At 41.6% G+C, this 17,665-nt stretch overlaps 1 protein-coding gene across 1 annotated transcript in view; it reads right to left on the minus strand.

Moving 5' to 3' along the window:
- The window catches only part of DNAJC11 (DnaJ heat shock protein family (Hsp40) member C11), a 595,493-nt gene that overhangs the window by 432,654 nt on the left and 145,174 nt on the right, over positions 1–17,665 (minus strand). The window contains exon 3 of the mRNA XM_085604469.1: positions 2,498–2,571. Within this exon, the coding sequence (XP_085460595.1) occupies positions 2,498–2,571 (74 nt within the window). The remainder of the gene's footprint in view (positions 1–2,497; positions 2,572–17,665) is intronic.

The raw sequence follows: 17,665 nt of genomic DNA on the forward strand, positions 1-17,665 counted from the left end.
AAGCAATGAAAAAGCCAACAGGTCTTGCCTCTGGGGCCTATTGGCTTTGACAATGGTTTTTAGCAATGCTGTACAGCATCGCATATGATGTGCAAGATGGGTAAAGAAAAAAAGAAGAACAAAGTGCTGCAGCTATTTCATTTTGTAGGAGGGCGCATGCACATGCATGTGCCTACAAAATGTTTAGGCACCTTTCTTCAGTCAGGAGGTTACATAGAGGGCTGAGGGAAGCATGACGAGGGGTGTGGGAGGCAAGCAGGCAGGTGGCAATGGAAGAGAGAGAGCAACATGCAGTGAACGTGGTTGGACAGAATCACAGAGGTGAGTGAGCAACAGAGGGCAGGGAAGCGCACATGGATGAAAGGCACACGAGTGATGCGGGAAATAAGCACACGGGCAATAGGGAGCGACGTGAAGCACAGGTGGAAAGAAGCACACAGGTGAGGGAGAACAATATGGTGCACAGGGGTGGAGAAAAACACTCACAGTACACAGCTGGAAAACACATGCACTCTCATTAAGTGTTTAAGCTGAAAGAAAAAATAAATAGTTCACTGAAAGTCAGCAGCGGAAAGTATAAAAGCCAGCCATCAGAGAGATGGTAAAGAGGATATACTCTAGGAGCGAGACAAACGCATGACTGGTAAGCTGCAACATTGAAAGACAATGAATAAAAGAAAGCAAATAACTGACAATAAACCAACCAATCGTAAGCAAAGGGTAGACTAAGACCAGATAAACCCTCCATAAGCCCACATTAGGTCTTTTGCTAGAAAGCAGTCAGGGTTGATGGACTATCGCTCCACATGCAAAGAGGAGACACCTGAAAACACAACTTTCATATTTGGTTATCCAACTGAGAAAATGTTCTTTAAAATTTCAAGTGGCAAAGTGAAAGCATTTCAGAACTAAAAAGGTGTGCCAATCCAATGACGTAATGCCACCAATCTTGGATATTTGGATGGAACAGAGCATCAATTACAAATAACAATACTTAAGTATTTCTAGATGTCTGAGCTCAAAGATCACCTACTTATAACTCGCTTACAAGTGATTATATGGGGATGCATTAATTATCATACTTGTTAAAATTTGATACCCGGAGATTTGGAATTTAACGGGAACAATATTGTGACCCTTACGCAAAAAAATGTTGTGCCAGGGGCATAAAACACAAGGACACTAAAATGGAAAGTTACTAAGTGAAATAAGTTGTTTATGGTAAACAAAGGCTATGTACAAAATGTTCGGATAAACACTGCCAGTTAAAACTTCAGTCTACAACATTCTGTTCTATTAGGATTTGTTCTCTTCCTAATAAGAATCCGTTCTGTGCGCACACAATTTCTTTCATCACTTCATACAACATGTTTGAGTTGCTTTAAATGCATTATCAAGCAGCATGCTTTACATCAGCCTATTCACTTGTTTGAATTCAGCACCAAGCACAGAACAGAAACGGCACTCAGAGCTGCCACAGAGGACATCCGCATGATCCTAGACAGAGGAAATACATCAGCCCTCATTCTCCTGGACCCCCCTGCAGCATTTGACATGGTCTCACACCCGATCCTCATCAGCACCTGCCTGAGATTGGCATCCAAAGACCCTTTCTCTGCTGCGTCCGCTCTTAACAGATAGAACACAAGCTGTCAGCCTGGCACCTTACTCATCAGAAGCCCACAAACTTATCTCTAGAGTGCCTCAGGGTTCATCGGTCAGCCAGACCCTCCATCCCTGCACACATCAACATCCTTTCCTACACAGACAAGACAACTCATTCTCTGCCTCTCAGACAAGGCCCCTAACACAAGAAACAAGTTCATAGCCTGCATGACCGAATTTGCTAACTGAATGAAAGCCAGCTATCTCAAAACACTGACAAGACAGAAGTAGGGATGTTTGGCACAATTACCTGACCATAGAACTCCAGCTGGTAGCCAGATAAACTCAGACACACACCCATACCCACAACATAACCCATGCCAGGAACCTTGGAATAATCATCAACAGCAAATTGAACATGACCGCACAGGTCATCGCCATCACTGCATCCTGCTTCCACACCCTGATGATGCGGAGATAAATCTTCAAATGGCTCCCAAGCAACACTAGAAAAAAGGCCAGTAATGCCCTAGTTACCACCAAGTTGGACAAATGTGCTCAATTCAAGCTCCTCACAAATAAATTCAAGGCACTATACAACTCAGGCCCCACCTACCAGACCAGCCGCATCTCCTTCCACCAACCACCCAAACACCTCCGCTCCCCTGGGCTCTTACGTGCACAAATGCCATGCATACACAGAACCAGATCAGGAGGAGGGCTGTTGTTCCATGCTTTAGGAGCCATGTAAGACAACACTGCACTAAACACCAGCTGAAGACACATAACAGTTTAATACTGTGTATCGTATACCATACTGCACACAGGTGTAAGGCATGAAAAAAGAACATGAGTTAAAACATGGGTTTTCAAAAAGAACACAGCTCCTTACCTCCCATCCTTCCATCTCAAGCCCTCTTTTTCCATATATGTCATAGATTGCTCTGGCCTGTGGGTCACTAAGAACTGGAGAAAGAGAAAACATGTCGCTAAGAAAGTATCCATACAACACAGATGATTTGAAGTCTGAGTCAATTACCTTTTTTGCATGATCTCTACAATGACCTTCATTGTAAAGGTCATGAAAGACCTATATTGGAGAGGATTAACATTTGAGATAGAGTGATGCACAGACAAATGCATGGGGGAAATTCAATTGGGGAAGAGACATCAATATGTGAGTAACCAATCAGGGAAATGTTTTGGAGAATGGGGGGCAAACACTTGAAGAAGAATGACGGAGGCAAAAGTGAGGATAAATAATTAAAATATGCTACAAATGAAATCATTCAGAGGCTTTTAAACGGTATGCATTACAAGAAGAGATGTAGCAGAGGGGAAAAAAACACTTGACAAGGAACAGTTAAGTCAGAAAAGGATAAGGGATAATGTCAAATAATGAACCAAGGCTGAAAAAATTTAATAAATATCAAAAGCAATTATCAATTGTTTTGTGTTGGGCGAGCGTTGCAAGTTGCGTTGGACTGTGTCAGAGCACTTTAATTTGGTATGCGGGTAATAGTTGGCAATAACAGTAGAGGGACTTGAGAGAAGAGAGAAACCATCGGACACTTCTCGGAGCCAGAGAAGAAGTTCCCACAAAAATGGATAATCGCAGTTTGTGCATGGACACAAAAACAGGGCTGTTATTCAGTACAGTGACAGGGGGTGACTACAGAGAATGAACAAGCTATAGTAGTGGGCTCTTTAATGCTTCCAAGTTTGGCAGGTAGGAAAACTGGCCTAAGGTGTCAGCATAGAAATGCATCAGGTACACATTAGATAACCATTACTTTTTTTTGTGATCTGACAGGGGCTCAAATTACTCATAGGGAGGGCTCAATCAACAACTTGCAGATTCCAAGTGAGGAATTCCAATTTCTTGACTCTGCAGTAACTAATTTCACTATATCTGAGCCAAAGGCATTTTCCATTCAATATTGATGAGTCTCTAACGGTCAAAACTCATTTAACAAGGCCATTTTAAAGTCATGGCTCAGGTGCTGAGATTACCCGCCAGCAGACACACATTTAATAACCCTTGTTTTTACTCTGCTGCTGAAAATAACACGGCTGCTGATCACATAACCATTTCTTCCCTGCAGATGCCACTTCTAAGAAAAAATATCAGGACTCCGATTAGAAAGATATTCAATTTTCCTCTAATCTTTATGTATGAAATGGGCAACTGGTCTAACATTAGAAAGTTATGTTCACTCAAAGAAACTACCTGAACATGCTGCGGTAGCATTCTGGAAGGGAGTGCAATACTTTAACAATATATAACAAACATACTCATTTTGATGCTGAATTCCATTCTACATGCACACCTTACAGTTGTGTATATTGTTAAAGCACGGAGCTCGCCATAGTATTCAGAGGAGACTAAACTGAACATAAAGGACAAGGTTCATCTATCACAAATCTATACACTACACTACCTCTTCCTACAATAAACAATGTTCTTCACAATAAAGACTTAAAATTGGGCCTGGAAACTTATACACAGCCTAGTAAGCGGACGTTCCACCCGATATCAGTTCTGGTCACACATTTGCCAATCCTCTCAGAAGTTAATTGTTACAACAGAGCTACATTCACTCTGGCGGAATATTACTGAGGCCCAGTAGCAAATTCCCGACTGGCTGATTGAATGCACAATTAATTTATTATTTTGAGTACATGTGCCTGAGAAGTTTGTGGGACCTGTACTTTCAGGATATTAGAAAATACTCCTTTCTAAGAAACTGAATTTAATATTAAAATAGGTAAACAAACTCAATCCCCCCCCAAACTCAAATTTAAAGTGCTTCCTACAAATGGCAGTCCCCAAGTTAAGTAAGCCGGCCCGTGAGACAGGAAATATGGTCACTTTTGCTTTCAAACTAGAAACCTGTGTGGCTGCCTCATCCATAGGAGCAAGAGTTCTCTATATCCCTGATGCCAGGAAATAGGGGTAGAAGTTCAGGATAGTATTGGAACTAATCACTTTTGCAGTGGTGTTCATCTGAGGTTCCACTATTCTCCCATGACACTGGCTTGATGCTTCTGTGCCAACTACATGTGGCACTTCGCTGCAACTCCTGCTTGATACAGAGGTGTCTCTAAGACACTGGCGCAGAACCACGGCGTGCCATGCGGTCTAGGACCGAGGCCATGGGAGTCCTATATAAGCCTATACCACCATTCTGACAACTGCGACCCTAAAGAAACCTGCTGCTGCTCATAATACACTGACTGGATGCAACAGGATTGCACTAGTGCATCTAGACAGCCCAACGAATACTTGTTACAAGGACTGCCCAGATGCCCTAGAGCTCCCTGGACCATGAAGAACTGGTATTACCACTTTTGAAGGACAAACTTGTGTGCCCCTAAGAAGGCAAGAAAAGATGAACCAAAGAAGATACCAACATTCATGGAATTATTCTTACATTTCTTATGACTTTCATTAGAACTTATTCATTACTCTGCTTTTCTGGTCTTCAACACTGAACCACTGAATGCCAACAGCAGCACCAACATGGCTCTAATGAACTTTTATTTTCAGTCACGCTCTCTCGAAAACATGGCAAACAACTTGCAAGAACTGTAAAAATAATCAGTAAGATAACAATATAATCAGAGGGAAAGAGTGTGGATCAAGTGCTCTGTATAAATTGATGAAGTACATCTGTTCCCAATGGGTGAGTTAAATCTGATAAGGCTGCATTGTCTCGAGTACGCAAATTCATCATTTTGCTCAAACTGTTACAGCGGCCATTAAAATCACATTTCTAGGCGAGTGCGTGAACTGGGACGCTAGATTGTATCTAACTTGTACTGTGCAAACTCATTTTTGTGTCAGTACAAAATGTTCACCGATATCTAGTTTGTCTAATTACTGTACAAGCGAATGACTCTTTGTTGAAATAAAGGTAATTATCTTTTCAACAGGGGTACATACTGCTGAAATATCTCGTTCAAAGCACATTAACAAAAACCAAGAGAAATACATTTTTGCTATAGTGTTTGTTTGGAGTAAATGTATACATTGTTTATAATTTATGGTGGGTAAAGGAATGTGTCCAAATACTAAAAAAATAAAAAAGGAAAAGATATGGCTAGGAGATCGGGGAGCAAAAGAACCAGGCAGTAATCTGTCAAGAGGACATATTAGTACAGATAGGACTAGGGACAAGTCTCCACTTGCTCAAGGGGCTCTTCTCTTCAGTCTGCTTCTCTGCTGCACCTGCACGCAGATCCTATCTTGTAGCCTCTCCTGTTGGTACACCGCTTCTCTTTGTAGCAGTGATAGATAGATAGATAGATAGATAGATAGATAGATAGATAGATAGATAGATAGATAGATAGATAGATAGATAGATAGATAGATAGATAGATAGATAGATAGATAGATAGATAGATAGATAGATAGATAGATAGATAGATAGATAGATAGATAGATAGATAGATAGATAGATAGATAGATAGATAGATAGATAGATAGATAGATAGATAGATAGATAGATAGATAGATAGATAGATAGATAGATAGATAGATAGATAGATAGATAGATATATATTTTGGGACTGAAAAAACAGCGGGACTTATAAACCTATCATTTAACGGCTTGAAAACCACTGAAATTCGCCAGTTATAGTTTAGGGAACCAACTTGCACCCCCCCACCCCCATGCACAAGGAAGCAGGGAACCCTAGGTAGCTCCCAAGTTTTAGGTAAAGAGCAGCTCCTTCTTATGGAGATTTTGTTAGTTTTCAGCTCGCAATGGATGGCACTAGTTAATCCTATGCTTAAAGATTTTGCTGCATAAATGGCAAAAAACGTCACTTTCTACTTTTACGTCGGTGTTACTATGCTAAACGTGTGCTAAAACTCTGCTAGAAAAACAGGCACTTGAAGTGAGCAGTTTTAGAGTGTCTGTGGTATTGCAGTGCTCCACATGAAGGAGCTGCCCCCCCACCTAAAACTTGGGAACTACTCAAGATACCCTACTTCCTTTTTTGCATAAAATACATAGCACGCTAAACCTGAAAGAGTATTGCTCTGGAAGCTCTTTGTGTCTGGACAAAACTATCTCTCTCTCACTCTGATTAACTCAAATAATAGCGAAACACACACGTCAGAACCTGCTTTTGTTCAATCCATGTTGGCTTAGATAGTATTTTACAATCCAAAGCTATAATACTGTGCCTGGACTGGTTAAAGGCTTTTGTCACTTTTCAGCTCGGAGTGGATGGCATTAGATAATTATATACTTGGAGACTTTGCTGCATGAATGGCAAAAGAGTTTATCACTTTTCTAGCTCAGTGTAAAAAGTAAGCAGCAAATACGTGAATCCCGTGCTTACAAACTCCACTAGAAAAACAGGATTTTGAGGTGACCAGTTTTAGAGTGTCTGTAGTGCTGTTGAGAGCTCCTCACGAAGAAGCTGCTCTCCAACTAAAACTTGGGAAACATCCAGGATTCCCTACTTCCTTTTTTTGAATAAATTATTTGGCAATCGAATTTTGGAAGGGGAGAGGAGTTGGCATAATGACTAGGGCGATGGACCTCGAATCTGGGGAACTGGGTTCGAGTCTTGGCAATGAGCTAATCACTTAATGTCCCCGTGCCTAACAAAAATGAATGTGTCCTCATTTAATGCCACTAGTGCTATGTAGAGCGCTCTGATACCCGATACCTTCGGATCAAGTTTGCGCTATATAAAACACCATAAAATAAAAAAAATGAAACAAATAAAATAAAAAAATAAAATAATTGGTCTTAGATATGTATGTATATAGATATATATATATTTTTACTTTTTTAATTACCGAGTGGTTTTTGAGGGGGGAGGAGCATCAGTTTATACTGAACAAATATGCGAAGACACCTGTGTTATAAGTGCTCCCTAAAATAAATAAAGATTTGAGCAACCCTCTGGGAAGACCTATTGCCTCCTCTATGGGATGCCTGATCTAGAACACATCACGTTATGTGGACTACTTCCGCAGGCCATTCCTAGAACCACTGCCCTCTTGTGTTAAGGACAACAAGGATTTCCTCAGGATAATCAATGGCATAATCTGGTTGGAAGATTTTCTACTCATGGGATTAGATGTCTGCAGCCTTTACACATGTATCCATCATGATTTAGGGGTTAAGGCATGTCAACTTTTTGCAGGCAAGGTCACTGTTCCACTTATTCCACACTGAAGCCATCCTGGATATGAGTCAGTTCTGCCTCGACAATAACCATTTCATTTTTTACAGTAAACATTTCAGGGAAACCCAGGGCACTGTGATGGGGAGTTGCTTCGCCACCACCAATGCATGTCTTTACATGGGCTTGCGGGAGGAGCAAACTATGAGTGATATCTTTATGATGAACAGGTGGTGCTCTGTCTTCGCTACATTGATTACATTTTTGTCATCTGGAAAGGGTCCAATGAACTTGCCTCACAGTTTGTGGAGGAACGTAACTCAATCTTAACCTGAAATTCACAAGTAACATCAATAAAAACATTCTTGAATTTTTAGATTTAAAACTCACCATAACGAGTTGTTTTCAGGAGGCTGGAATCCCATTACATCATTGGGTTCAACACATAATATCCGCAGGGACTAAATACATATGAGGAGCTAGCTGCCATTTGGGGAAAAATTGCTGATCTGAGGATGTAAACTGCAGTATCTGTTCTTAATAATTTGTGGCTCATCCGCATTTCACTGTAATGTTTCTCCTCTCTCAAAACTGTAAATGTTGTGTTTTTATCCTCCCATTATAAGGTTTTAATCCCTATTTTTGTCTTATTTATTCACAGGTGCACTGTTTTGTTGGCGGAGACTACGGAGTCAAATAGGCGGCTGATTAAGTTAAGCAAGAACTATCTTGTTTATATACTCCTATTTTGTTTTTTATTCCTATTTTGTACCAGTGGTGTATAGATATGAATGAAGAGTTTAGGACCCAAGAAGGAAATTCTTGATTGTATCTGTTATTTTTCCTATGCAGACAATTTTGATAAGTTCCTCATTTCTGTGATCTGTTTTTAATCTGACAATAATTATTTACTATTCAATGAATGCATATTCAGCTTATTAACCTGTATGATTATATATTTTTTTCATACATGGCCTGCTGCATGTAGGATTGTTCGTGCTGCCATTTGGTTGTCATGCTATGACGCAATTGTCGTGCTTGCCCACTTGGGCTCTAGAACACATGACTATGGGAACTGTGGACAATATGTTTATGCACCATTAATGTTCAGTATTTGGGATCCCCACAATTTGTTTTACAGTGTGAGGTGTTTGCATTTTATGCCTGCAGGGGGTGCATGTGCTGGCCCAATTGGGCATTATGGCCATTGAGCACATCGGGGGCGCTACTATGCCTTGGGTGGCTGCACAATGGCTGGGGCATTACAGGTATGTTCACTGCATTATGTATGCACCACTTCGTTCCCTCATATGTTCATGATGATTTTTTGAGCCCATCAAATTACTAACATGAATTATGTAGGGTCTTTATGAATGCATCTGCTGCTCTTTGTAGACTCGGTTTATTGTAATTGGGACCCAATGTATTCCCTGCGATCCTTCTGGGGTTAAAATGTATTTAGTGATCGCTAGCCCACTTGTGCACATTTGCTAGTTTCTCTCTTCTTTATTTACAGGGAACAGGTACTCTAATTCTTTGCACACTGGTGAAGTCACATCATGAATTACTTATCCTGGCTATATTATTCATTACAATATCGGGTTCCCCTTCACATATCGTTGTTACATTCTTTCTTTAATATTTGATGTGCTATAATGCATAAAGCAACCGCCCACGAAGCATTCCAAATTGTTTTTACATTACTCTCCTGCATGTAAATATCCCCTTTAAGATGGCGGTGATGCATTTTGACTCATTAGGATTTGTGTCCCCTCTTTCATTTCCATGCACTGGTGAAAGTATAGGTTTGTTAATTTCAATTAAGAGGATCACTCTTGACCAAAAGAACTTGCTTTCTCGAAAAGCGTGGAGTGTTTTACTGCCACCGCAATAAACACTTGGATATTCTACACCCGAAGAGCATGTGCGTTTCTTTGTGCATTATGAAGTTCTGGATTGATATATATTTATTACCTACTGGCAGTCGCCAGTAGGTAGTTATAGTTAGGACCTATTTTCCATAGGAAATCCGCAACATTCTATTTGGAATAATGTTGGCGCCGATTGACAAATCTTCGCAAAATTTTCCAAACTTTTGGCCAGCTCCGGTCCGCTCCTATCCTGAACATTTCACGGGGATTCGTCAAGCGGGGGGCGAGAAAAAAGGGGGTCCCAAAACGCGTTTTCCCCATGCATTTTCCCATAGGACCTGTTGACGCAGCTACAGCCCGAACTGCTGAACGGAATTACACCAAATTTGGCAAAGAGGTAGTCCTCAGTTAAGACTCGTGCCTTTTGCTTAAATGGTGTAAATCCGTTCAGTAGTTCCTGAGAAAATTAGAGTTAAAAAGATAAATCTATCTGGGCGGAGCCTAACCACACATCTCATCGTGAGATCTGATTGGCTGTCAGTACTTCATCCAAGAAGTGTTGGCAGCCATCTTGGGACCAATATGCATGATAGCACCTCATTAAAAAGCATTGCAGTTAATTCAAGGTTTTAAGACTTTAGTTACATTATAAATCATTTGTTGATGGTACCATACTCATTTTAGGAATTGTGGTGCGTTCTAAGGTGATTTTACCATGTGAAAAAGCCTTCTGCTGTGATATCATGAATCATGTTTGAGAGAAATCTATTTTCTCATGCTTTTCCCACAGAGGTTTGGAAGGTGATCTATAAGCTAAACTGAGAGCATATTTTCTGTAAATTCACATTATCTTTCTCAGTCATGTGAGAATGAAGTCTGACATTCTCAGTAAAACATGTACATCCAACAAGGGCAGAGACTGTCAGTTGATTCCTTTGTGTTCTACTGCAGATTCCCAGAGTGTTCTAAAGAACAACTAGAGCGCTAACAGCCCTACTTATGACAAACGTATTGCACACCTGAAGCCATCTTGATTGGAATAAAGTGGTAACTCTTAAAACATTTAATTTAAAAAGGAACAAAATGAGGGGGTTCATTTTGCCATAGAAAGTATGATTAGTGCTAAAGAAAGAAAAATTAGGGCACATTTTGAGTGACTTCTCAAATCCTCTTCTAGTTCATTAAAAAATTCTGACATGCAGACTGAAACATGCACTTTCAATACCAGCAGCAGACTTCCCTGGTGAGCAGTAGCTTTACTACAGTGATCTAATGAGCAACTAGAGTGCTAACATTCAGAATTTATGGCAAATGTGTGACACATCTGAATGCCTTCTTGATGGAACCAAAGTAAAAACCTGAAAGTATTTCCTACTGAGGAGACTGCAGTAAATGAGGAAATTAGGAAACTTGATAACAAATAAATCTCACAAGACGGCCACCAGAGACAAAAGAGCCCAAATGTAGCCCAAATATCACCCAGATGTAGCCCAAGTATAGCCCAATGACAGAATGTCCCAGAGTGTTCTTAAGAACAACTAGAGCGCTTTCTGTCTTACTTATGACAAACGTATGGCACACCTGAAGCCATCTTGATTGGAATAAACTGGTAACACTTAAAACATTTAATTTAAAAAGATACACAATGAGGGGGTTCATTTTGCCATAGAAATTATGATTAGTGCTAAAGAAAGAAAAATTAGGGCACATTTTGAGTGAATTCTCAAATCCTCTTCTATTTCATAAAAAAATTCTGATATGCAGACTGAAACATGCACTTTTAATACCAGCAGCAGACTTCCGTGGTGAGCAGTAGTTTTACTACAGTGATCTAATGAGCAACTAGAGTGCTAACATTCAGAATTTATGGCAAATGTGTGACATAGCTGAATACCTTCTTGATGGAATCAAAGTAAAAAACTGAAAGCATTTCCAAATGAGGAGACTGCAGTAAATGAGGAATTTTGGAAACTTCATAACAAATAAATCTCACAAGATGGCCACCAGAGACAAAAGAGCCTAAATGCAGCACAAATATCACCCAGATGTAGCCCACATGTAGCCCAATGACAGAAGTGTGCAAAACACTTATTTTCTGTGTATTTTCAGTTTTATATAGTGCAGACTTGTCCGGTATTGGAGTGCTTTACATGAGCATTGGTTACATCACACAAGATCAAATTCATTTTGGTTGTAGACATGGGGAGATTAAGTGATTTGACCAGAATCACAGAATGTCGAGCTGAATCAGAAACTCCAACCTGGTTCCCCAGTTGCAAAGTCTGCAACTATGGAAGTAACACCACATCCTCTCCCCTAAGTGCAACATTTAATCAAGTGGTCAACTGGATAAAAAAACAAAGATTACAAATAATTTAAAAGCTCTTTGTCGCCATCTGAAAACTCAGAAAATATGTCCTCATTTTAGTTTTTTAGAGCACTAACCATAATTTTGATGCAAATAAGACCCTCTCATATATGTAATTTCTAAAGGAAATGCTCTAGGTATTACAGTTTTGATTACATCAAGATGACGTCAGGCGTTCCACACTTTTGTAATAAATATAGAATGTTAGCAATCTAGTTGTTCATTGGGATACTGTTGAGAGGCAGAGGCCAGGGGCACGGACTCTGAAAATTGAAGGCAGGTAGGAGAGTGCAGAGGCAACAATTTGACCACACTGGGCAGGCAGGAAGGGCAGTGGCAGCACAACAGACTATGGAGGGCAGTGGAAAGGGGGGAAGGGGCAACAAACCAACAATACAGGACTGGCAAGAGAGGCTGTGGCAATATAATAGACCATTGTGGGCAGAAGGCAGTGGTAGTACAACCATACATGCCAACAGACCTGTTTAGACCAGGAAACGTCCAATGTTTTTAAGCTCAAATGGGCTTAATTTGATCTGTCTCCTGTCTACAATCTCCTCTTTTTCAATGTAACTCAAAGGGGAAAATCAATACCCCAGTTTTATTTCAAAATCTCCCTCTTACCAAGTTCAAAATGTTCGCAAGTATGGTACATTGGATCATGGTAGGCAGGAGGAATTGGGGTAGGGACATGGACTAGGATAACAGAGGACAGGAGGGACATGGAGAGGTGCACCAAACTGACCCTACAGGGCAGGCATCAGGGTTTGCAGCAGCACAATACACCACACAGGGCATGCGGGACGGGAGTGCAGCACAACAATCCATAGAAAGCAATAGGGAGGGGACAGGACCATGCACATGGACAACAGAGATCAGAGGGGAAGAGGCAATGGTAGCTAGCTGACCATAATGGACAGACAGGAGAGAAAGCTGCAGCATAACAGACCATAAAGGGCAGGAGGGATGGATCAGGGGCATTACAATGGAACAGACAAGCCGGGAGGGAGGAAATAGGGATCTGCACATGGAAACAGAGGGCTGGGGCAGGGCAGAAACAAGACACACCATGGAGAGCAACAGTGAGACTATGATGGCATACACACAGACCATAGAGGGAAGGTGGGAGGGGGTCAGAGGCAGCTAGCTGACCACACAGGGAAGGTGGGAGGGGCCATGGCAGCACAGAAGACCATGCATGGCAAGCGGGAGGGTTAGTGGCAGCACAATGGCTATGATGGGCAAGAAGGAGGGTGCAGGGGCATGCACAAAGAATCATGGAGGATAGAAGGGAGGGTCAGGACCTGGGCACAGACGAGAGTTCAGAGGAAGGGGCCTCACAACAGACCGCGTGGGGCAGGCAGGAGGAGCAGTTGCAGCACAACAGACAAGGGAGGGCAGAAGGGTGTGGCAGTAAAATGGACCATGGAGGACAGGAGGAAGGGGATAGGGGCATGGCATGTGGACAGGCAGGGTGGAGGTGTCAGGGACAGGTTACAGTCATCTGACAATGCTAGGCAGGTGGGAGGGGAGTGGCAGCTCAACAGAACACTCAGAGTAGATAGGAGTGGCAGGTCCATGGAACATGGTGGGCAAAAAGGATGGAGCAGGGGCATGCACAAAGACATCGGAGGGCAGGGGGGAGGAGAAGAGGGGCAGCAAGCTAAGCACAGAGGCTAAGCAGGAGGTCAATGATGGGCCATAGAATTGGGCAATGGAGGGTAGGAGGAGTGGACAGGTACATCATGCTAAATGGAGGGCAGTGGCAGCACATCAGACCATGCATGGCAGGAGGGAGGAGGCTAGTCCATGGATTCAGACAACAGAGGATAGGGAGGAGGTGGATGGGGCAGCAAGCTAACTGTTCAGAGAAGGTGGGTATTAGGAACTTTATTGTTTTTAAAATGTGTGTCTGTGCGAACTACTTAAAATATGAACAGGTATGCAGCATAATCTCACTTTTATTCAGGAAGAAGAGGACGTTTGTGACTGGGACTCCGGGCTCACTTGGCAGAAACACCCCCTGACCCTCCACCCCCCATCGCAAAATGTAATGCCCGTGAAAAGGGTAGGTGGACGCAGTGTTATATAGAACATAGTCCTGAGAGCACGATTGAAAATGAAAACTAGATTTAGTATATGGTATAAACTATGCACCAAAAAGGGTGATATAAGATGAACCGGGGCGTGAAATATAATATGCAATACATTGTGCGCAATGACAGATTCATTGGAGAGCGTAAGATAGCACAGGCACTAGCGCGTGCTATGCGATATGCGCCTTGGAGTGTAATATGCACAGGGCAGTGTTGTGTAACCTAACTAGTCTCTAAAGTTGTAATATAAAATATGTGCTGGGGAGTGTAACATTGCATATGCACTGTGACAAAGATATGGATCCCAGATTGTAATATGTATGGCATAGCGCTGTGCGTTATAACATAGGCATCGAGGAAGGCACGTTAGATGGGGCAATATAACCTGTGCGAAGGCAAGTGTGGCATGACATATTCACGGGGTGGTGTTACAGTGCACATGGGCTAGAGAGTGTCATAGCATACGCACTAGCTGGTGGAATACAACACAGAGGTGTGTGGCACTTGGCGGGCACTGGTGGGTGTAACACAGCATTGGGCTCAGCCAGGAGCACGATGTGACTCAAGTGAGGTTCGTCTCCTTTCCAGAGAGTAAAATAAAAAGTATTACACATCTGGCGGTGGATGTGTGTTTTATTAACCGTGAGGGGGGTTTCTTGCATAGCTTGGTCGAATTTTTGTCGAATCCCTTTTGAATGGCTTGGTGTGCGTGTGTATTAAATGTGCCCATCAATAGCTACCCATGTTTGTATAAATAAACAACAAGGGTGTCTACTTGGAGAGTACCCACCGGCGTGGGCGCTGGGATCAGGCACGGTAGGGCGTCAGACACGTCAGAGCTTCACTAGCGGTGTAAATACATTCCACGTGGATTCATTGTATGCATAGTTGCATTTTAATGAATATCAAGCAAATCATCATGGTGATAGGTATTAGCATTTAAAAAAAACTTAGAAATTCAATGAAAGTGTGTTTTTCTGAAAAGGACATATTTTCAAAACAATGGACATACCAAAACCAGTTACAACAACCTATTCAGTAATTCTAAGATCCACATACACATCCACTCATTCATCAACAGTCCTATACAGTCACTCATACATGTACTCACTCATCATATGTACTCATACACCTATACATCCTGTTACCCAACGCCACTCATTCATAGAGTTGCTCACACACACAGTCACTCATGCTAATAAAGAATCAAACATCCATTTACTTGCATATACAGTTATACACACACCACCACACTTACTTCTACAGACACTTACACATACTTAGTCTTTTAAACAATCACTTATAGAAACACATACTTATTCATACAGGAACTCTTCCAATCTCTCACTCTCACATATACACCAATAGTCACATATACTAGTTTAAAACATATGTAGTTACTCATAAAGACACTATTGAGACAGTCATTCACTCACTAACACACCCATGCACACACTCATCCACCCATACAGTCCTGCACACATGCTGTCTTCAACACATACAAACAGTGAGTAACTCATTCATGCACCTATGCACTACGCAATACCCCCCACCGAACCATGCAGACACTCAGACTGATATTCAAAAAACCAACTAATAACCTATATAGACACTCATGTAGCTACTCACCAACCCATGCAGCCACTTATACACAAAGTGAGAGACTGATACAGATATTTACATATTTAAACATTACTCACTAAGCCATGCATTCACTAAGATACACTTAATCAGTCAGTTATACAATCAATTTTTAAAAAACAAAATCATCCATTTAGACACTTATAAACCCATTTATTCTTCCATCGACCTTGAGATATACATATATAAAATATGTCATTTTCAGAAAAACACACATTCACTGGATGATGTCATCAGTGATGTCATTTGAGATGTCATCAGTGATGTCACTGACCATGTCATGAGTGATGTAATATGTGACGTCATCAGCAGCGCATTGCGGGCGCGCGAGTTATAGTTAGCTGAACTAACTATAACGGGGGAATTTCAATGGTTTTGTACGAGTGAAAAGTCCAGGTAACTAGAACGCCCCTGAAACCTATGGTTTTTTCAGTGAATATATATATACACACACATTCTACATACACATTCATACACATACACAGACATATATATACACACACACACACACACACCCCCCCTCCTCTAATATCATAGAACGAGTAATGCTTGCCACCTCATTTTAATAAACAGCACACTACAACAACAACAGAGCTATCTTTAATTGGTAGAAGACCAATATATTATAAATGATATTTAGGGTACCACACCCGAGTCCCTGTGGAAAACTGACTGTCTGACGGATGAGGGCAGGGAGATGCACCCTGGCAGAATCCTGTGGAGTGGGACGGAGGCATGGTTGGAAGAGTGGTTGCAAGCGAGAAAGCAGGATACATCTGAGACAGGACAGAACATCTCTGCAGGTGTCTGACATGCCATGAAGATGTACAAAATGTTACTAGTAATATACAGAAACAAATGGTTTCATAGTAAAATTCTGCTGAGGACATAAAGACTCTTATCTCTGTGGCTGAATGCAACATGGGGGCCAAGAACCAACACGTGGCTTTGGTGGCGAGAGAGTTAGACAATATCAGGAGAGTGCCCCATAGGTGCTGCAAATTATAAAACTGCACATTTAGAATCTCAGGTGGAACTCTTGGAAGACGAGGCCAAGTCCATCAAACACCAAATCTTTGGGTTCCCAGTGCCAGATGACAAAGCAGACTTAAAAAAAGGAGGTGCAACGAATCACGAGAGGGGTCTGCTTGATACATGAAGCGGTGATCAGTGCCGCCAGTCTGTTTCTCACCTACTCTGAGTAAGGATGTGGGCACGGAGATATTTTCAGATGAATTGACTTAAACTGTACAATGTGACTTTGTAACTCATCCTTGCTACCCTCCGGTGCAGGCATAACCTGAAAGTTATAAAGGAAGAGTCAATATCTAGTACAATTGAGGCAAGCCTGTGGTTTCCACAGCTGCTTCAAGTCCAAGATAGTAATACAATTTACATGCTTGTGAACCCCTGGGCAGCACAGGAGATCCAACCTCAAGGAAAGATGACGCCATCCATCTGAAGTGAAAAGAAGGACCTGTAATTGGCTGAGGTCTGAGAGTACTGTGATATAATGGTTTTGAGTCTGGTCTGAGGTTGCTTCTCTGTTATTGAGACCTCAGTGGATGATTACCGTGTTGATTGTCTGTGTGTGCTGGTAGAGGTTGAATCGCACTTTATATATCATGTACTGTTACCATTATGATGATTTCCTCTCTCGCCATCCATACCCTTTTCCTCCCGAAAAGTAAGTAGGGCGGAGTGTTTGTTTTCAGCATTACCTTTTAGCTGGGTTGACGTTTATTCTTGAAAAAAAAAATGTTGTCTTTGGTGTATATAGTGGGTTCTGTATTATTGGGCTATGGTACTGGGGCAAGTTAAACCTGTGATGATTGTCCTTATAGTTTTAGGTCTGGGCTGCAGACAGGTTTAGCTGTCTCTCCCAGTTCCATGTTTCCAAAAAACAAAATACCCACACACACACACACAAAAACACT

This window comes from Triturus cristatus, chromosome 1_2, assembly GCF_964204655.1.
Source record: "Triturus cristatus chromosome 1_2, aTriCri1.1, whole genome shotgun sequence".
NCBI classification, from domain to species: Eukaryota; Metazoa; Chordata; class Amphibia; order Caudata; family Salamandridae; genus Triturus; species Triturus cristatus.